Source organism: Polyodon spathula, chromosome 30 (assembly GCF_017654505.1).
Source record: "Polyodon spathula isolate WHYD16114869_AA chromosome 30, ASM1765450v1, whole genome shotgun sequence".
Classification (NCBI taxonomy): Eukaryota; Metazoa; Chordata; class Actinopteri; order Acipenseriformes; family Polyodontidae; genus Polyodon; species Polyodon spathula.
In genome coordinates this window covers 1,447,022-1,468,669 of record NC_054563.1, presented here as the reverse complement: position 1 = coordinate 1,468,669, position 21,648 = coordinate 1,447,022, and the positions used below count along the sequence as shown (strand labels likewise).

The 21,648-nt window shown below is 43.4% G+C and overlaps 1 protein-coding gene across 1 annotated transcript; it reads left to right on the top strand.

The window, feature by feature from the left end:
• The first annotated feature begins 949 nt into the window (after positions 1 to 949).
• LOC121302859 (suppressor of tumorigenicity 14 protein homolog) lies at positions 950 to 20,677 on the top strand. The gene is made up of 19 exons (XM_041233147.1): positions 950 to 1,205; positions 3,204 to 3,414; positions 3,540 to 3,664; positions 5,236 to 5,303; positions 9,110 to 9,303; positions 9,394 to 9,432; positions 10,149 to 10,368; positions 11,009 to 11,151; positions 11,421 to 11,518; positions 12,020 to 12,129; positions 13,128 to 13,261; positions 13,503 to 13,607; positions 14,234 to 14,344; positions 15,203 to 15,316; positions 16,654 to 16,773; positions 17,355 to 17,538; positions 18,904 to 19,175; positions 19,462 to 19,598; positions 19,996 to 20,677. The coding sequence occupies exons 1-19, from the start codon at positions 1,116 to 1,118 to the stop codon at positions 20,152 to 20,154; spliced, it is 2,634 nt and encodes an 877-aa protein (XP_041089081.1). The 5' UTR covers positions 950 to 1,115; the 3' UTR covers positions 20,155 to 20,677.
• The last annotated feature ends 971 nt before the right edge of the window (positions 20,678 to 21,648 follow it).

The following is a 21,648-nucleotide window of genomic DNA, read 5'->3' as shown; positions in this document are numbered from 1 at the left end:
CCTAGAGAGAAGTTAATGTTTCCTGTTATTAACCAATCAGCTGCACCCATAATGACAGCCAGAAACATGCTTTGAACCCAAATGCACTGAAGAGGTGCATAGCCTTGGAGGATCAACACTAGCAGACTAGCTGGAAGCACGTCATGTCAACGGAGAGCTGGCAGGGCACCATGCTTTACCAGGATATTAGATCTGTTGATAAGGGTGTCAGTAATAGCAGAAATCCCAGATAACAGGGCAGGACTAGCAGCCAAAATCACCTACTGTACACACATTCAAAACAAACCTGGGGAAGCACTTTCTCCATTACAATATATACACAGTTCCAGTTGTGAAAAGCCTTCATGTTAAAAGTACCTGATGCAGTGAGAAAAGTGCTTTATGCTGTATGTTTTCAGCAATCCTCCCCACCAATCCCTCTATCTGTTGTAAGACATTCTTCTTCACTGTATCTGTCAAGAGGATTAGTCCGATCTGTAAATATTCCACCTGGTCTTGTTCTCTCTTCAGAATCAAATATTTGTTTGAAATCCAACACACACTCATCCTTATTCAAAATATGAAATGAAAGAAAGTCGGCTGCTTCACTTCTAAAGCAGCCTCTGCTCAGGGCTACCATCCTGTCTCATTCACTTCTCCAGTATGCATACCCAGACCAGCCAGACCACTCAGCTGTTTACTCCCTGTTTACTCTGAGAGCACCCACTCTTCAGTGTGTCTACTTGTGTGCAAGCCACTCTAAAACATAAAAGTCACAATCAATTCTATTATTATTATTATTATTATTATTACTATTTCTCCACGGCGATGGCCTTCCAATCCTTAGATCAATAAGCTCCCTGTGTTCCCATGACAGTGGCTCGCCTCGCGTTCCCCCCCTCAGGTTCAGTGCTGTATCCAGTCGTGTGGCTGGAGGCGTCGCAGTGCATGCTGGGCCTGTCTGTGAGTTCTGCGCTAAGCGCTTAAAGAGTGAATGGTCCTGGCAGTGGCAATCGGAACGGGGCAAGCAGGTTACACCGCGCTTCCCACAGCAGCATCTCGGGCAACCCTTCGGCTACTTCAGTTCTGTTTTCTTTCGGGCTTTCCTTGATAGCCGCACCAGCCGAATCAGGGCGATGCTAGCGCTTCCCGAAGATAGATCTTGTGAGATTTACAGCATATCAAGTTATCTGCACTGTGGCACTGCTAGCAGCGTACCTGAACAGGTAAGAATGGGATTACTGTGTGGGGCTTTATATGTAATAGAAAACAACAGTGATATCAGTTAACAGCAAACTGCACTGCTTAAGCGTTAGATCATTCATGCACACGACTAGTATTTCGTATTTGTAGCATTACGTCTTTTGATGATACCTGCAGATAATGTGAAGAAGCATACAAGTCAACGACTTTTGTTACATTTTACTTTCTTATTTATGAGTAAGCAGGGTTTTGTTATTTGCTTTCTTTTCATGCAATGTCGTTCAAGGTAGGCTGCCGTAGCCTTTGTAAAATGTTCGTTTAAGAAGAAAACAAAAGACTTAATTATGCAAGCGTCTGAGTCACAGCACCAAGCGTTTTGACAAGTATATCAACGGGCTGTAGAAACCAAATCGGGTTTTTTTTTTTCTTTTTCTGAAAGCTACTGTTGTTTATAAAGCGCTTGAATCACTGCACAGCACCGGTGAGAATAGGCGCATACAGCCCTTACCTACTCAGAACCTTTAAACAACTGACAATTCCGAAGAAGCATCTTCAACAAGCTAACTTAAAAAAACAAATCTGAAACGATGAGTCAAGAGTACTTCTGCATGTTGTGGTGTCCTTTAAACCGATTGTATAGCATTGCATTACAATTCAATCACTGGATTGTAAAGCATTGCATTACAATTCAATCACTGGATTGTATAGCATTGCATTACAATTCAATCACTGGATTGTATAGTGATTGAACTGTAATGCAATGCTATACAATCAGGTGATTGAATTGTAATGCAATGCTATACAATCCAGTGATTGAATTGTAATGCAATGCTTTACAATCCAGTGATGTATGCTGTATGCGCCTATTCTCACCGGTGCTGTGCAGTGATTCAAGCGCTTTATAAACAACAGTAGCTTTCAGAAAAAGAAATAAAAACCCAGTGCATGGCACAGCAATAACTCCAGCTCTGCAGTGTGATTCCAGTGCATGGCACAGCAATAACTCCAGCTCTGCAGTGTGATTCCAGTGCATGACACAGCAATAACTCCAGCTCAGCAGTGTGATTCCAGTGCATGGCACAGCAATAACTCCAGCTCTGCAGTGTGATTCCAGTGCATGGCACAGCAATAACTCCAGCTCAGCAGTGTGATTCCAGTGCATGGCACAGCAATAACTCCAGCTCAGCAGTGTGATTCCAATGCATGGCACAGCAATAACTCCAGCTCAGCAGTGTGATTCCAGTGCATGGCACAGCAATAACTCCAGCTCTGCAGTGTGATTCCAGTGCATGGCACAGCAATAACTCCAGCTCAGCAGTGTGATTCCAGTGCATGGCACAGCAATAACTCCAGCTCAGCAGTGTGATTCCAGTGCATGGCACAGCAATAACTCCAGCTCTGCAGTGTGATTCCAGTGCATGGCACAGCAATAACTGTAGCTCTGCAGTGAGATTGAGGAGGTGGTGGGATGGATAGGCTTCCCCCTTCACCAATATACACAGTCCCAATTTGGACACTGGGATGAGCCTCACACCTTTATTTTCCATATAACTTCTATATCTCAGTATTTTGGTTGAGTGTTGAGTTTTACGGATGGGTTAACAAATCAATCCCACACTGTTCAGTCTAGAGGTCAGTAAAAGTATATTCTAGGGTATTCAGTAGCAGTGTTCTCTGGGTCAGAACACAGCACCCATCCACTTGACTGTTTGATGACAAGCATATCATAATTGTACTGTAAAATGTATTCTACAGTAATCAGGTGTCTCATTTTTTATGTTCTCATTTGTTTTAAAGTTGTGTATGTCTTGTATTTATCCTCCAGGCAATCCTCTGCCCTAATGTTCATGAAGTGCAAAGTTAGTGAAATTCCCTAATTGTAACAGATACGGAAGCAGTTCAATTGAGTTTCTTTTCCTTCTGTTTTTATAACTTTCACCTGCTTTTTAAACAATGTTGCCTTGCGGAAAGTTTTAATATTCTGTCAGTGTGTCAACCCCGCATGTCTTTCTATATTTCAGACCTATCATATTGGAGGATTTCATAAAGAAGGCTCGAGTGCCGATCGCCTGCGGTCCTTCTCCTCCGTTGCTCAGTCAGTGCACAGGGGCTGCCAGTGCCCACCAGAGTGCTGCTTCCTCAGACTGCCCTGGAAAAGATGGCTTCTTGGAACCCTGCCTGTAATCCCTGTGGCTGCTGCTGTAATCATCCTAGCCTTGTGTTACAGTTTGTGTAAGTTTGGATTGCTGAGCAGTTAAATACCCAGACTGCTCGCCTCGCTGTTTGAAAACCTTTACAGAGAATTGGAGGCTGTCGGCTGAGTGTGGCAGTAAATTGTAATTGTTCCTTGTCTCTAGCTCCGGCTGCCTCTGTTTTCTACCTGGGTGGAAGTGTGGAGATCGCTAACATGTCCTTCAACAGTGAGCTGGCAGAGCCCAGATCCAGGCGGTTCCTCCTGCAAGCCGCAGCAGTTGAAAACGATGTAAGCACCTTGCACTGCCTTCTGCTTCTTCTTCTCTTTACCACTGCCACACAACGAGCTTCAACAAGCTTCTGACAACGCATTTTAAGTGCAACAGCTCTTTCTTTAGCCCTCTTTTTTATTTTCTTTAAATGTAAAGACTGCATCGTAATCCGATCTCAGCAACTTTGGTATTTGCCCCGTTTTCTTTGAGTTAACACAACTAAGACGTCCTGCAGGGAGTTCGGGTTTCAGGGCACAGTACAAGACCCAGGCTTTTTAAACTCTTTCACTGCAGCATTTGGGATATTAATAGATGAGATCATTCCCTCCAATAACAATCGTGTGCAGCCTGGGGGTTTGCTTCATTAATGCAGCTGGTTCCGTCTGCCTCCCCTTTAAGAAGAGATGGGCCCTATTCACAAAGCTTTCTATGCATGAGCAGTTTAAACAAGGGTTTCTTTAAGAGCAGGTTAAAAAACAAACTGTATTTTATTTTGTAAAACGATCTTTGGGCAACCGCCTTTTAAAATATATACCGTGTGTTATACGAGGTACAGTGTGATAGGAATGAAAAGAACTATCGATCTGGGTTTGTTTGATTTTAATGCTTTGAGATGGTTGCAAATGCAGGTGTGTTTAGATTTGAAATGTCAGTTTACTTGGGGGGGGGGTAGACTTTTCACATCAGTTATCAATGATATCAATGCGTTTTCAATGACAGTATGATCAAACAGGTGGGTGTTATTTTATTAGCATTGCTTTCTAGTTATTTGAACAGTATGCTTCAGTGCATTGTGCATGTTTATCTATTGTATCCTAGTATAACCTGGGTGCTGCTGTAACTGTAAAGGCAGCAACAAAAAAGAACTTTAGATTCAAGAAAAAAGCATAACTTTGCATTGGCTAGGATCTTAATACATATGAAAGCTTTTTTAATGTATACTTGTGTCCATGATCAAAGCAATACCCATGACCCATATACAACTACAGATATGGCCAAAAGGTTTTCATCACCCTCTGTGTAGAATGAACTCATTTAGCGTCATCAAGTTGAATGAAACCAGCTGAATAATGTTATGTTAACATATTGAATTACATACCGCTTTGTAGTTTTCCATATACTTAACAAAAAACTAACAAAAATTGATAAATGTGACTTTTGGAAATCTAACATGAAATACTGTAGTACTGTTGTGGCTTCCGGAAGACTTTTGCGACATCATTTTATGTCAAATGCAATGAACACGTCTAATCGTACCACCATTACAATTTTCACTGTTCTTTTTTGTTCATGGTCGGCCAGCATGCTTTTTTTTTTTTTTTTTTTGGTTCAAAGCAGGATTAAAGAGGACAGGACAGGACACCTCTGTTACTCAGAACATATCACAAAAGAACTGATCTCCAGTGCTAAAGCAGCTTTTTGTCTACCCAGTCTAAGCTGTTAATGACCCCATGGAAAACTTGAAAATGTCATGTCAGCGCACAAAGTGAGCCCTAACAGAAAAAAAAGTCAAATGAATGGATCTGAATGAATACCTGGAGTTAAATATCTTCCTTTTTCCCTTTCTGCATGTGCCTATTCGGGGCAGTTCTCAAAGCTGTACGAGTCCTCTGTCTGGGGGGCGTATCACTTGAAATCTGTTGTTGCTGCGTTTAGGTAAGTACACTTTCAGAAAGTACATTTACACATTCCATACAGTATGTCATGGCAAGCTTTCCCAGGGGATTTTATTTTCAAGCATCACTTCCGACTTTAAACCCAATGTATTTTTATGCTACAAACAATACCGAAATCTGTGCCTAATATAAATATCACAATTTAAAAAAATAACGTATTGTGCAAAATCTATTGGAAATGCATGTGTCATTTTGGTTAAAGATCCCAAGGAACGATATTGAACCCTCTTGAGAATGGAGAGGTAGATTGCAGTAACTAGGGTGCTGTTAGGATGCACGCATGTTGTTTGCTCTTTGGGATGCTGAGTTGCAGAGTAATGGCTTGGGAGTGAGGCAGTTTTCATGGGGACACCACAAGCTGGGAATCAGTATCACAAATTACAAAGATGTGTGAATAGTAGCAACTGCTTGAGGTTAGATGTGTGAATAATCGCAACTGCTTGAGGTTAGATGTGTGAATAATCGCAACTGCTTGAGGTTAGATGTGTGAATAATCGCAACTGCTTGAGGTTAGATGTGTGAATAATCGCAACTGCTTGAGGTTAGATGTGTGAATAATCGCAACTGCTTGAGGTTAGATGTGTGAATAGCAACTGCTTGCAACTGCTTGAGGTTAGATGTGTGAATAATCGCAACTGCTTGAGGTTAGATGTGTGAATAATCGCAACTGCTTGAGGTTAGATGTGTGAATAATCGCAACTGCTTGAGGTTAGATGTGAATAGTAGCAACTGCTTGAGGTTAGATGTGTGAATAGTAGCAACTGCTTGAGGTTAGATGTGTGAATAATCGCAACTGCTTGAGGTTAGATGTGTGAATAATCGCAACTGCTTGAGGTTAGATGTGTGAATAATCGCAACTGCTTGAGGTTAGATGTGTGAATAATCGCAACTGCTTGAGGTTAGATGTGTGAATAATCGCAACTGCTTGAGGTTAGATGTGTGAATAATCGCAACTGCTTGAGGTTAGATGTGTGAATAATCGCAACTGCTTGAGGTTAGATGTGTGAATAATCGCAACTGCTTGAGGTTAGATGTGTGAATAATCGCAACTGCTTGAGGTTAGATGTGTGAATAATCGCAACTGCTTGAGGTTAGATGTGTGAATAATCGCAACTGCTTGAGGTGGGCTTCTGTTGTGGTTCTTTCAGTTTATTCCAATCCAGGACCTTAATTACTGAAATGCACACCTAGGTTCAATTAAAGACCTGGCTGAATCAATTCAATAAGGAAGGGCGTGATTTGAACCAAGCTCCGGGACTAGAATGGGCTGAGGGGACCATCAGTGAGTGCTGCTGCTTCCAGGGGTCCTAATGATCACCCAAGATTGAAATTGATGATCTCCAAGTGATCTGGAGAAAATAAATACTTGTAGGTTTGTGCGAACTATGAGACAGAAATCGCTCCTTTTATAACACCGATTGGAAGGGAACACCATTCCCAGACTCTGCCACGGTGACGTCCATGCTGGATTATATAACCACAGTCATGGAGGGTCGACATTCATATCATCCTTCTTTCCACTCTTGGACAGCAGGGCAAGGTCACGGTTCTCTTTTCAGAGTTTACTAGGACGTGTGTGTGGCTTTAAAGGTTGCCTGTGTAGAGGGGCCTGTTGCAGCTCAGATTGGTTGGAAAGCGTTTTTCAGGCAGCAAGCTCAGTTAAAGGACTAGGAGTCTAGGATAACACACCCGTTATCAGCTGGGTAAGGTTTCCAGCTCTAATATCAACTCATTTACGACTATCTGCTTAAGAGCAGCCTTCGCAGAGCCAGACAGAAGGGAGTTTGCTGTAATTTGGCTCTGGAGGTGCTTTAGTTTGTAAAATCAAGCTTTGTTAATGCCTCCTCATTGGTCCTTGGAGACTCGGACAAAGACTGATGACACAAAAGCGTTCTGTTCTCTGGCAGTGGCGGGTATAGGGTGTAGGTCCTGCGCATTAGTTGATGCCGGAGTGGCTCTTCTGATGTTAATTTGGCCATTGTGAAGGGTTGCAGGACTGTCCAAGGACATTGTGATCAGTTTCAGCTGCTTTCATTTTGGACTGAAAGAGAAGCATGGGATTGCTGTTTTTAATCTCTTCACTGCCAAGCCAACAGTGTGTTATTGGATATTAAGGTGACACTTACTTAAACAGTAATTAAATAATTCTCTAAATCTTAGCTGTTGTGCACTCCAATTCACTGTATAGGTCTCACTCATGTCGTTTTGAATGCCCCACATTGTAGCAGATAATTGCTTGCGGGAATGCTTAGATTTGTTACCATGCCATGTTAAAGAAAGCTGCTTTCAGGTAGTGATGCATACGGTTCTTTGGTCATTTCACCAGGAAATGAGCTTCGAAGTACAAGAGAAACAGACGACTGTATCACATGATCTGAAACAGAGCTGCAGAGCGGGCATGCAGGCTGGGAAATTTCTTTTTACCTAGTTTGGAATCACATATGTTTTATTTTTTTATTTTTATGAAAATGCATGTGAACCGTAACAATTGCTCCTTTCAAAACTGTTCATGGGAGGCCTGCACAGTGAATGGAAGTGCAGGGCAGTTATTATGTATGCTATTGTTTTCTGCGCAGAATTGGCATGTTGATGTGAGCGCGCTCAGTGCAGTATCAGTGGAGCATACCTTTCCACCCCCCCACCCCCCCCGGAACGCCTGCACGTGCTGACTCCCCCAGGGATGCCCGTGCACCGTTGTATATTTTAAACTCTGCCAACAGAGAGCTGCCAGCAGACAATCCCGTTGCATAAACTTGCTATTCTTGGCCCTCGAGTGGCACACCTTGCTACGAGTTCACCAAGTGGACTTGAGCTGGCAGTGCCTCCCTGCTGACTGAAAACCACAGCGGCTGGCTCAGCAATGCCAGCCGCGCCGATGCAGTGCAGCGTAGCAATACGAACAGTGAACAGCGAGGCAGAGCGGACCTGCTCCTACCCTGGCACAGCACAAGCACTCGGGGTAACGGGGGCACTGGAATACGGGGGGCTTGTGTGAACTCCAGTCCCTAATCGGCTGGGCTAATGAACTTTATTAAACATAGTTTAACATGGAATAATCAGTTTGTGATTGGTGGTGTGAGGACTCTTGGGAAGCTTCTGTATATTAATGTTTAGAAGTTGTTGTGACCACTGCACTATCCAGTCTACAGTATCTGTTAACCCTATCTGGCTGAATAATACACTGTCATGTGAGAAATACAAGGTATAGTTAAGGAAAGCTTTCTTCTCTATATAGTTAGTGCTGTTCAGCTCAGCAGTGCTTGCCTAACTAGCATACACTATTCGTGCAGATTAAACAGTGGCTGTGTTTAAGATACCCATTAGCAACATGCTAACTGTCCTCTTAAAGGGTACAGTAGCATGTCTAAGGATTCATTACAGTGGTCGAGTTGAATCGTAGGGGGTGGGGCTGGGGGGTGACTGGTCGTTTTGCAATGTGATAGTGACTTTAACAGAGGTGGCCAAATCTTGCAACAAAATCTCATTCCATTCCAGTTTTTATTCCAACCCGGCCCTAAGTATTTAGTTTCAATTTGCATTGCATTTCGGTGTCCCTGGAGTAGCTATTTAGGGAATGAATGCAAGAAAAACGTGGACTGGAAAAGGATTGGATTTTGAATCCATCCCTGATTTAAGGTTAGGACTGAGTTAAAGGTCTGGGGTAAAATTGAGATTTAAGGTTAGGATTCTGCGTTGCTGCTCCTAGCTGTGTGGGTGTTCCTGAGACTGTGGGATTTCGATGCATTTTACTAGCATGCATAATTGAACAGTGTTTGTTTTTGACAGTGAAGGAGAAGAAGGAGGAGTGAGAGCCTTTTACTGGAGTAAGTTCTCTGCTCCGGTTGGCATTGCACAGCAGATCAAAAAGGACAGACCCTCCAACCTGCGACGAGTCAGTGGCACAAAATCCCACGTGAATTTCAGTCCCAGTGAGGAGGTATACTCCTTAGATGAGGAACTTGACACAGCTGAATTGTTTGGTGAGGTCGCATTTTGTTCCTGTTTTTGCGTGTTCGTGTTTTGTGTTGCTTCATGACAACGCCTGACTCTTGGTACCACTTCTTTTCCAGCTTCAGACTCTGAGGAGTACGATCTCGGAGTGAAATCAGGTAAAATAAATCACCCAAACAAAGAGCAAAATATAAAATGGCAATTGGGTTTCTAAGGTAACTAAACTGAAGCATATTTCACATTGTTAAAGGTTGCTATTTTGATGTGACGTGTGTTATGGCTGCTTTGATGTGTTTTGTGTGTAACTGTAAATGCATATATCTCGTTCCCTCATAGTGATAATATTAATAACACACTTGCTTGTGCGGTACAGAGTCGGTCATGTTATGAAATTCTTACCTATATTATTATCATGAGATGTATAATCTGGTAGATTGATCATTTGAACATGAATCCCTTTTAGCATAAGTTGTATTAGCTTGTGTGTAAATTAATACCTGAAGTATTGAAATTGTTACAGTTCAGAATGATTTGTATTTAGCATTTTCTTTATTTAATTGTAATCAATTCATTGAAAAAGCTACCAGAATGGTCTTTTATATATGTGTGGTTGTTTATTTCCTGTTATATACTGCATTGCCGATTTATACATTTAAAGAATTTCTTGTTGTTGGTGATTCTCTCGTATTTTTAATTCAGTTGTAATTTAATAATCAAAAGTTTACTGTTTTGCAATATTTTGCTATTGGTGGAATAAATAATAATAAAGGAAGCTTTTAAATGTATTGTAAATAATGCATCGGAAGAATGTTTTAAAACAGGACCACGTGGAATGACTCAACCCTCTAAATATCAAAGCTGTCTTGTTTTATAGCAATATCATTTGACCTTTACGCTAAATATGGCAACAACCGGACCCTGACGCTGACCAGTCCCAAGAAGCCCTATTACCAGTGGAGGCTGCGGGTCCCTTCGGGGCACGTGGTGCGACTGGTTATTCTGACCCTGCACGGGGCGTCTCCTGGAAACTGTGGCGCCCACAAACTCTCTGCCTACGACTTCTTATTACCTCTGCAGAACAAGATCATTGCAAGGTAGGGAGTGTACAAGAGCGGGGATGTACCACTGGTTCATCCAATCAGCCGCATATTGCAAACGGGAATTGCATTCTCTTTGCTGGCCAACCGACACCAAACCTAGCTTTTTATTGAATCAGCTGTTCAAAATGTACAGGCAGGAATGCATTAAGAGGTTTTGACTGCATTCGCATAAAAGGGTTGACTTGATCTCCCTGTACCCTGATAAGCCCCAGCTGGGTTTTTTAGAGCATTTTACAGCACCAGGGCGTGCCCCCGGATTGCACGAACTCCCTATCCGGGATTATCCGTAAAAATAAGTGGTTGATGCCATCCAAGGTAATTCCCCAGTGCTGCAAAATGCTCTACAAAAATCCAGCTGTGGCTTATAGGCTGACCAAATTAACCCCAAAGCCTCATTTTAGATTTAAAAAATCAAATCAAATAAGCATGGCTAAAGAGGGTATTATTCTTATTATTATTTAATTTTGTGGTGCGATTTGTTTTCTGTTTGCTTGGCTGTCGGTTGGAGGTTTGAGTAGGCATCACAATGAATTCACGACTTCAGCCTCCTTATTTGAATGTGTATTAACTGCAAGGCCAGCGGGTCCCTCTTTAGTGCTTTATTCCATTGCTTTTAATTACTGTCTTGTGCCAGGTGGTGTGGGCTTCCGGTGACATGGACCCCTCCCGTCATTAAACTAACTTCCTCTGGTAATGTGATGCTCATCACCTTCTCTTTCAACAGACAGAGGGAAAGTGCTTTGTTCAAGGCATATTTCCAAGCTGTCCCCAAAATAGGTATGTATTAGAGGGGGTGGGGGGGTGTTACAGGGTCACGGCCCTAGTAGTCATTTCTAAAACCACCTTACTGCAGGAATGTAGCTTTTAGTAGCAGTAGCAGGCCCCGTGGTTGAAAGTAGACATCTGTTAGTGTCATGTTGCTTTTTTGTCCTCGGCTGGATCCACTATTCTCAGTGGAGAGGCGGTTACCCAACATGCACCCCATTGGTTTCATGATCTTATTATAAACACAGTAGGGGGTAAGCAGGTTGTCTGGTGTCTCTTAGCATGTGGAGGGAGCTCCATCTCCTGGAATGGGACCCTGACTTCTCCATACTACCCAAGCCACTACCCTCCCAGTGTGGACTGCAGCTGGACTTTAAAGGTAAGATTGAGCTTGGAAATCAGTAATAACAAGCTGGCAGCTGATTCTATGTATTATACTGATGTTAGCAGCATATGGTATCCCAGAAGCACCTAGTAAAATAATCCACCATACCTAAAAGACAGTAGAGAGTTTGCAGACCATGTTTTGCAAACTACAATGCAGCGTCGCTCTGGCGTATAGTGGCAGCTCCACCCATATACATGACACATGTGCACAACTTATTAGCACTGTAAACAAGCAGCGCCCTGTCTAGATGCTCAGTTTTATAATTACTACCTTTAGAAGTGTCTAGGGAAGTTATCTGCACTGGTATAACAGCCTGTCAGTCATCGGTAGACTATAGAATATGTGGCTATGTACCTGTTTAAGTCTATGATCAATAAACTGTACCCCGATTCCCGCTGGATTACAACTGGACTGCGTGGACTCCATTCAGAAGGGTTCTCTCCATGGTAATGGTGAGGCTGCAGCCATCACCTCTGTTTCGTTGTCTCTTAGGCCCCTCTGCCAGGGTACCTGCTCTCCCTCACAGTGGTGGCGCTGGATATTCAGGAATCTCCCGTCTCAAACACCTGTGACAAAGACTGGCTGGAGATTAATGGCATCAGGTAAAAGTTAACCTGTTTTTCACAACGCTTGCTAAGGAGTTACGTAGCTTAGAATTGTTTTTTTTTGTCTTTTCATGACGTTTGCAGTCATTCAGAGTGGTGCAGTTACTCCATGATCGTGTTGTGTTTTTTTTCTTTTTTGATATTTCCTGTATGTTTTTGATTAAGTGTACACCTGTGATGTTTTTGATTGAGTGGTTAAGTTATGGGTGATGCCTGTTATTACAGGGGTGTGTAAACATGGATCAACGGCAGATCAATTGTTAGTTGCTGCAAATTACATTTTGATGGTGCTTGCTCTTGCTATAGATCATGCCTGGGTTAGATATGTCTATGGCAGGCAAACAGACCTGAACAGCAGCTCCAGAACTCAGGTCAAAGCACCTTAGCAGAAACTAATTAGATGTCTGTAAATAAGAGCACTCAGTACCAAATGCTATGTTAGTAAGTTTCCACTTATTGATTCCAATGTCCAAACATTCCACACATACAGCTTAAACATTTATCGTGAGACACAGCCAATGTAGCACCTAGTTCTAAACAGAAATCAGATATTGAACGGTTACCTAATTCTCTGGGAGAAAGCTCAGGTACGGAGATGGTCTGTCATCAGGAGAGGATTCAAGAGCCTGTCTTATGTATCTTACCTAAATGTGTGTGTGAAGCTAAACCTTGTTTTTGCGAGCTTCAGTGTTCCAACCAAGGTCAGTCAAGTACCCACACCCCCCTCAGGTCCCTGAGGAGAACAAAAAATATCTGTGTTGATAACAGTACACCTTGCAGCTGTGCAGAGCTACAGTGTTCTCAAGTGTGCTCACAATACTTGTTTAACCTTCATTGACCCCTCTAGTCTGGTAGACTGCTAATGAAAAATGAATTTGATCTGTACAGCAGCACTGTACACAGAAAAAGATCCCACAAGCCCTTTTTGAGTGTGGTGCGGGCGAAAATGTGAAACCAAATATCCGTTCAACACTATTCAATTCCTCCCCCTCCAGACTGTGCAGTCCTGTCGCTGAAAGCAGCAGGAAACGAGTGTATTCGTCCCCTGTTATGTTGCACTTCCATTCCGATGAGTCTGTCACTCGCAAAGGGTTCTACATTCTGTACCAAGCCTTCAGCTATGACGACCGTGAGTAATATTTCATGAGTTTATTGAGCTAGCTGGACAAGAGACCCCAGAAAACCCTTCCACAAACCAGCCAGTCCATACTGTAAATCCCTTAGTAGTCATTTAAGTTAGTGTATAAATGGACGTCTGTAGTGTCATTTTCAGAGACTTAAAGCCATTTTTACAAATTTCACTTGTAGCACCTGACAGGCTCTGGCCACTAATACTGTATGCTTTCCTGCCTTGATGTGTTTGTCTGCAGCATGTCCCAAACAGTTCCAGTGCAAGGACAGTACCTGCATCCCTGTGAAGAACCGCTGTGACGGGTGGAAGGACTGTGCCGACGGCAGCGATGAGGCAAAATGCGGCGAGTCTCGGCTTTGAGAAACAAAATCCTCCGGGGGGCGTTGGGGGCTTTGCGTGTGCATTAAACTCAGTCCCAGTTTTGCAGAAACAAATATTTTGCTTCCAAGTGTCTCTAGAAGCAGGAGAAAGCAGAGCTCAGTTTATAGCAGGCTGCTGTACTGTGTTAGCAATCATGCCCCATCAGCAAACATTGCCAGTTGTATGATTGACCATTGTGAAAGTTAGCTGCTGTGCACAGATCAGAAGGTAAGAGCACAGCGTGGAAGAGATGGTGAATTATCAGCAGGCAATGCTGGTGTTATAAGCTGATCTACCATAACCTTTCCTCTGTCACTTTTGATACTATTCTTTGTATTCATTATTATGGCATCACCTGCCAACTGAGCCTCTACTATCAGCCTTCCATCACATTCTATCAGATATTTTGTTTTATACAATGTGACTGTAAGCGTCAGGGAGAAACAGCTGTCATGTATCGAATAATACACGTCAGGGATTTGTATAACACATGTGTCGGCTGTGTGAGAGACAGCCCATGTACTGTATACACAGCTGCGTACAACACAATGCAGGTGTGTACGTATTTATGCTTGCTGCTGTGGTGTAATGTGCAACGTCATTTCTCAGATATATGCAGCCCAGGTGAATTTAACTGTGGAAACGGCCAATGCAGACCCCACGCAGGGCTTTGCGATGCACAGAGTGAGTGTGGAGACAGCAGTGAAGAGGCAGACTGCGGTGAGTACTGCCCGGTAGGACACAGTGCATTTATTGTAAAAGCACAGCCGCGTGGTGTGCAGAGGGGGTCGTACAGTCAGGGGAGCGCAGGTTCACATCCTGGCTGTGTGAAGTCACCGGTCTTCGCTGGGGATTCCAGAGGGAGTGCCACATGGGCTCTGGGTTAGGGAGGCAAAATCAGTGGGGATTGTTTCAGAGGATGGCCAGGCACCTAGTTAGCTCAAGTGGATGCCTGCAAGGCTGGCCTTTGCCCGCCAGAGGCCGGTAGCTCGCTAGCATCAGCTCTCGGGTTCCTGGGTGTAGAAGAGGAAGCTGGCTTGGTCGTTGGATCGGAGGACGCAACTGAACCTTCAGCTCTGAGCTGTGTGGGGAATTGCTGTGGTGAGGGAACATAATTGGGCATTCTAAAATGGGGGGGAGATAGGGTTTTCCTTTAAAAATAGGCATTCTTAATGCTAAAAAACTAAAACTTATGTCAGGGGTGTGCAATTCCAGCCCTCGAGATCCAGAGCCCTCCCAAATGACTTACAGTAATGGACCAGTTGAACCTCCTTCCAGATCTTAATCAACTCGTGATCTTATGATACCTGAAGGACAGAGATTTGTCCAGCCCTGCTTTATAAATGCTCTCTTAGACACAGGTGAAATGTGATGGAAGCCTCCAGCAATAGTGCAGTCTCAGGGGCATGACCAGTATCAAGGTAGTTGGCTTGTATAGGAAGCAGAAGCATCATTCTATTTTCCGCAGTTATAAGAACATCACATCACAGTACTGTATACAGTGCCACAATACTGACAAGCAGGCAAGCAACAAAGAAAAAGCAAGAGAGTGCATCAGAATGGTTTTCCTTTTTGCAGCGGCGGAATGTTTCTTCCACTGCCCTCGTGGGATCTGTATCCCCCAGTCTGCTGTCTGTGACGGGGTGATGGACTGCAAAGACCGCAGCGATGAGATCAACTGCAGCAGAGCAAGTGAGTGTCCGTTCCCCATACATTCGAGAAGCATCTGCTCCGTAAGGAGAAAGAGGCTGGGATTCTCAGCTCACAAAAGACTGTAAAAAGGCACAGGAATGTGAAGCGTATACAAAGTTACATTGAGTCTCCTTCAGGTTGGATCCTGATAAGAAGATAAGCTAATCAAAAGGGCCGCTGATCATATACATTACCTGTAATGAAGAAGTGACAAAGTTGCTCAAAGTGGCCCCTGCAGCCGAGGAGCTGGTTCATTGTGGAGGTGTTGAAAGGAGTGTTGAGGCCACGTTATTGTATACATCCATAGCAGCTAACACAGCTCCCTGAGACAGAGAGACTGGAGATCAGAGATGGATTAGCACAAAGGAATGGCTGCGCAAATATAATACAGCCCTTATTATACACGAATGGCCCACAGCAGAGGGTGTAGGGTGTCTTGTTAGCACAGCATATATAGTATATAGTTTATTCACATGCCATGATTTGGTTCAGTGGATTTTTTAATCCACATATTGATGCTGCATTAGCTGGAATATGTGTCTACATGACTTAACGGTTGATTTGATTTGCTGAGATAAACCACACATGGATTTTATATGATCATTGTACAACACATTTACAGCATCTGGTAATCAGTGATACAGAAACAATAGGCACTGTGTGTGAAAATGTTAAACCACTTTGTGCTTTTAATTAGGCATCTTAAATGTCTAAAAAGTCTCATGCATTTCACCGTTTGTGGCTTTTTCTTACTATTTTAAATTAATTCCGTGTGAGGCCTATTAAATTCATCATTCTCAATTAGACAATCGCTAATTTGCATTTTTTGAAAATTCTCCAAGATTCTCAGTTCCAGTGGTTTGATTTTTATATGCAAACAAAAAGCAAAACTACAGAAGCAATGGGGTGTTGTAATAAATGTGCACACTGCTGAACTGCAGAAGCAATGGGGTGTTGTGATAAATGTGCACACTGCTGCACTGCAGAAGCAATGGGGTGCTGTGATAAATGTGCACACTGCTGCACTGCAGAAGCAATGGGGTGCTGTGATAAATGTGCACACTGCTGAACTGCAGAAGCAATGGGGTGCTGTGATAAATGTGCACACTGCTGAACTGCAGAAGCAATGGGGTGCTGTGATAAATGTGCACACTGCTGAACTGCAGAAGCAATGGGATGTTGTGATAAATGTGCACACTGCTGAACTGCAGAAGCAATGGGGTGCTCTAATACATGTGCACACTGCTGTATGTGCAGCCCTCTCCTCCATGCTGGTATACCTGGATTATCTGTTAAAACTCACAAACGTTTTAAAGCTGCTTTGCTGTTTTCTGCAGTTCAAAAAAAATGTTCTCCGTCTTCCTACAAGTGCCGTGATGGGAAGTGCGTCAGCAAACTGAACCCGGAGTGCGACGGGAGGAAAGACTGCTCAGACGGGTCTGACGAAGTGGACTGCGGTGAGGCCAAGCACTGTGGGATAGCTGCATCCACAAAGCACTAGCAAGCTGGGTTGCTGCCTAGGACGCAGCAACGTCGTCTTCTTTCATTTGGCATTTGAAAAGCAACGGACCGAGTTGATAGCTGTGTGTTGAGTTTGGAAAGCCAGTCAGTGGTGTCTGGGGTCACTAGATTGATTCCATTTGTACCTCCTGTGTCTTCGAGACAAGGAGAAGCCAGGTAGTTCCTTCGTTGGATCTTCAATAAGTGTCTTGTTAGGTTGGCTGACCGCATATCTCTGTTGGTGTCTTTCCCAGCTGACAGAAGCACTGAGGCATGGGTCCTGAAAGGTTTCCTAGACTTTAGGCGGCTGGGTGGTGGTGATAAGATCATAACCCACCCGGTAGGTCCGGCTCGGTTATCATTGTACTCTCGGAGTGCGGCAGCATCTGCTGTTTTATAGCGGGATATTGAAGAGTGCTGGAATCCGTGGTAGTGCTGTAGATTGACATAGGGACTGAGAGGTGTTTAGATGCTAATGCTATGTGAATACAGCCATTCAGAGAGGAGCAGTTTTAAGGTGCAACCGATATTGTTGTAGGATGTGGAACGAGGCCGACAAAGAAAAGCAAGATAGTCGGTGGTGAGGATGCACGGAGCGGGGAGTGGCCCTGGCAAGTGAGTCTGCAGATGGGGAGATACGGGCACATCTGTGGGGCCTCCGTCATTGCCAGCCGCTGGCTCATCTCCGCTGCACACTGCTTTCAGGACTCCGACTCTATCAGGTACAGTGGGGCTGCAGACTGTTTCACTGGATTTTCTCTTAGATTAAACGATGCTTTGAAAAAATTAGAATGAACTGGTCTACGTAAATCGGTTGAAATATGTTTCTTGAACTGCAACCTTGAAATACCTAATCAAAACAGTCCTGAGGAAATATTAGTTGGTAATTACATGGGAAATATGAGTATCTGCACACCCCTCATTCCCTATGTAAGCTCTGGTGAGTCCCACTAGTAACTGCAACACTGTAAGTGGAGAAGCCTTCACTGACCTTGCATTGGGTTCCCCCAGCCCCATCTAGTGGCCAATTCACATACTGACACTGCAGATGAAAAGGTTCCCTCCAGTAAAACAGAATTAGAAAACGCAAAAACTGCAACAAACTGCCTAGAACTCCTTCTTAAACCCTCAGCTACTCCCCAGGTATTCACCTTCTTAAACCCTCAGCTACTCCCCAGGTATTCACCTTCTTAAACCCTCAGCTACTCCCCAGGTATTCACCTTCTTAAACCCTCAGCTACTCCCCAGGTATTCACCTTCTTAAACCCTCAGCTACTCCCCAGGTATTCACCTTCTTAAACCCTCAGCTACTCCCCAGGTATTCACCTTCCTAAACCCTCAGCTACTCCCCAGGTATTCACCTTCTTAAACCCTCAGCTACTCCCCAGGTATTCACCTTCTTAAACCCTCAGCTACTCCCCAGGTATTCACCTTCTTAAACCCTCAGCTACTCCCCAGGTATTCACCTTCTTAAACCCTCAGCTACTCCCCAGGTATTCACCTTCTTAAACCCTCAGCTACTCCCCAGGTATTCACCTTCTTAAACCCTCAGCTACTCCCCAGGTATTCACCTTCTTAAACCCTCAGCTACTCCCCAGGTATTCACCTTCTTAAACCCTCAGCTACTCCCCAGGTATTCACCTTCTTAAACCCTCAGCTACTCCCCAGGTATTCACCTTCTTAAACCCTCAGCTACTCCCCAGGTATTCACCTTCCTAAACCCTCAGCTACTCCCCAGGTATTCACCTTCTTAAACCCTCAGCTACTCCCCAGTATTCACCTTCTTAAACCCTCAGCTACTCCCCAGGTATTCACCTTCCTAAACCCTCAGCTACTCCCCAGGTATTCACCTTCTTAAACCCTCAGCTACTCCCCAGGTATTCACCTTCTTAAACCCTCAGCTACTCCCCAGGTATTCACCTTCCTAAACCCTCAGCTACTCCCCAGGTATTCACCTTCTTAAACCCTCAGCTACTCCCCAGGTATTCACCTTCTTAAACCCTCAGCTACTCCCCAGGTATTCACCTTCTTAAACCCTCAGCTACTCCCCAGGTATTCACCTTCTTAAACCCCCAACTACTCCCCAGGTATTCGGACACCTCGTCTTGGAAGGCCTACATAGGACTGAGGATAATAAACATCATAAGCAGTTCTGTCGTAACGAGGCAGGTGAAGCGAATTGTGGTCCACCCCCAGTATGACCAGTATACCTCGGACTATGACATCGCCCTCCTGGAGCTGAGCGCCTCAGTGCCCTTCAACGAGTTCATCCAGCCTGCGTGTGTACCGGCCCGCTCGCACTTCTTCAGTACTGAGAGCTCCTGCTTCGTCACCGGCTGGGGGGTCCTTGTGGAAGATGGTAAGGTCTTTTTCCGAGGTTCTTATCTTATGTACAGTAGACAGAGTTCTATCATTATCAGGTGTCCCTCTGCAATGCAGAACAGGTTGTAAGGTGGTAGGTTGTTGGCTCCCATTTGCCTCATTCTTGTTCTAAGGTGGAGCACATTGAGTTAAGTAATGTCCTTCTGAAGGTGTGGATTCTGTACTAGCTCTGAGTGTGTCCACGCTCGCTACAGAACCAAGTAAAGCCTGTCTGCTCTGTACAGTTCCTGCATATCCTGAAATCTGACTGCTGCCTTCTGCAGGTGAGATATCTTCAGTTCTGCAGGAAGCCACTGTGAAAATTATCAGCCACAACACCTGCAACAAGTTCTATGACGATGCTGTCACCTCCAGGATGCTGTGTGCTGGGAATCTGCACGGAGGGGTGGATGCATGTCAGGTGAACTCACATTACAGAAACTCATCTATTTCATCTATTTCCCTGCATATCCCTGGCAACAAAGCTATAGTGGAGGGGCCCGTGCAGACTGTAGAGCATGTGCCACTATTGAGTTTCACACATAGAGAGAAGCACTTATTCTTAGCACACACTATTGGGAGTATCAGAAACTATTAGAATTGTTAATGTTTTTCTAAGACTACTAATCCCCTACATGAAAAGTGTTGAGGTTTTATTTTTTTCGGTGCTTTTCTTCCTTTTAGAAAATAATTTAGTACAAAAATGATGATTTAGAGCTAAGAGCTTTGAGAATGTAGTCCATAGAGCCAGGCTCCTGGTGTTTCCTTTATGACAGTGGCTCATTATTCCTAACCACAGCCCCTGTTTGTGTCTGCAGGGAGACTCCGGGGGGCCCCTGGTGTGTCTAGAGAAGGGGAGGAGGTGGTTCCTGGCTGGCATTGTCAGCTGGGGAGAAGGATGTGCCCGCAGAAACCGCCCAGGTGTCTACACACAAGTAGTGCATTTCTCAGACTGGATCCGACAACACATCAACTGAGGCCGAAGAAGGACGGGGGTGAAACTCATTTCATTTTAAACAGGACTGTTTTTGTAGCTGTGATGTTTCCCCTTGTTTGCTCAGGATCCCAGCGGAAGCCCTTTGCTGACAGCACAAGGAGAGCAGCTCAAGGGTGGGAGTGTGGCCTGTCCAGTGCAGTACGTGTTCATTAAGGGCACTTTCTGCATTCATTTCGCTGGCTGGGATCCACCGCGCCAGTTGGTAACAGAACTAAATGAACCTGTTTCTTTTTTTTTCAAACAATGGGTTATATTAACCCAGCAGGACCGTGGATAGCTGTACAGTTGGAAATGGGGCGGGTCTTTCAGATGTCATTCGGATCACGCTGTGATTTCAGTCGGCTGTGTTTTTCTGTAGTGTGTAAGTGTAGGTATCCACGCTCCTACATTCAGCAATAATGGGACACGATCATTAAAATTGCAAAGTCTACATCTTATTTAAAAACCATTATAGTAAAACAGTTATTGTTACAAAACTAGTATGAGCCATCTTTGTGTGCACATAAGAGCAATAAATATGTATTATTATTATTATTATTATTATTATTATTATTATTATTATTATTATTATTATTATTTTAAAGCTTGACCAGCAAAATACATTGTGGCATCTATTTTGAAGAATGCCAAAGATACATTTTGATTAATAAAATAATTTTTATGGAATAAAACAAAGTTATTGAAATGAAGAAAGTTCTTATTTTGCCCATTGTTTTGTGATAGCCTATTACTACATCAGACTTGTAAGGCAATCAGTGCTCATTAAATACACGTTTTAATCGTGAAGTTGCAGACTTTGCGATAGTTCGGGAGCTGAGTTGATCTGCACACGGGTCTGGTTTAGGATATTTGGGTGTGGGACGGTAGTAAAGACACACACCTTGCTCTGAGCTGGTTTCAGTCCTTGCTAGCCACCCCATTCACAGCACGTGCTCTTCATGCATTATCCCTGTTGTTGGCTTTCTAGTTTACGCACTTGTATTATATGAAACAGTTCTGTTAACTTGGGTGTAATTTAAAACAAATGAAGCAATAATAGAAAACTCAGAATACAGAGCTGTGTCCAGTATGGTGTGATGCAGTTTGTAATCCTGCTAGCAGCTATTCCAATAAAGACAAGTCTATAACTGAACAAAGCACACTGCAGATATATTATTATTATTATTATTATTATTATTATTATTATTATTATTATTATTATTATTATTATTATTATTATTATTATTATTATTATTATTATTATTTAAGTTGGTACATTTATCAAGACTGTCCTAATGTATTTGGTGGGGTGCGCAGTATGTTCCCAGATTATACATGTTTATACTTGATTAAATGTGTACTTTTTAGAATAATAAAAGATTATAAGAAAATGTAAAAAATTTAAAAAAATTGTTTGTATTTCCTTGAATTTCTGTGATTTATTTATTTATTTATTTATTTATTTACTACATTTAATTTCTGCAAACAGATCTAT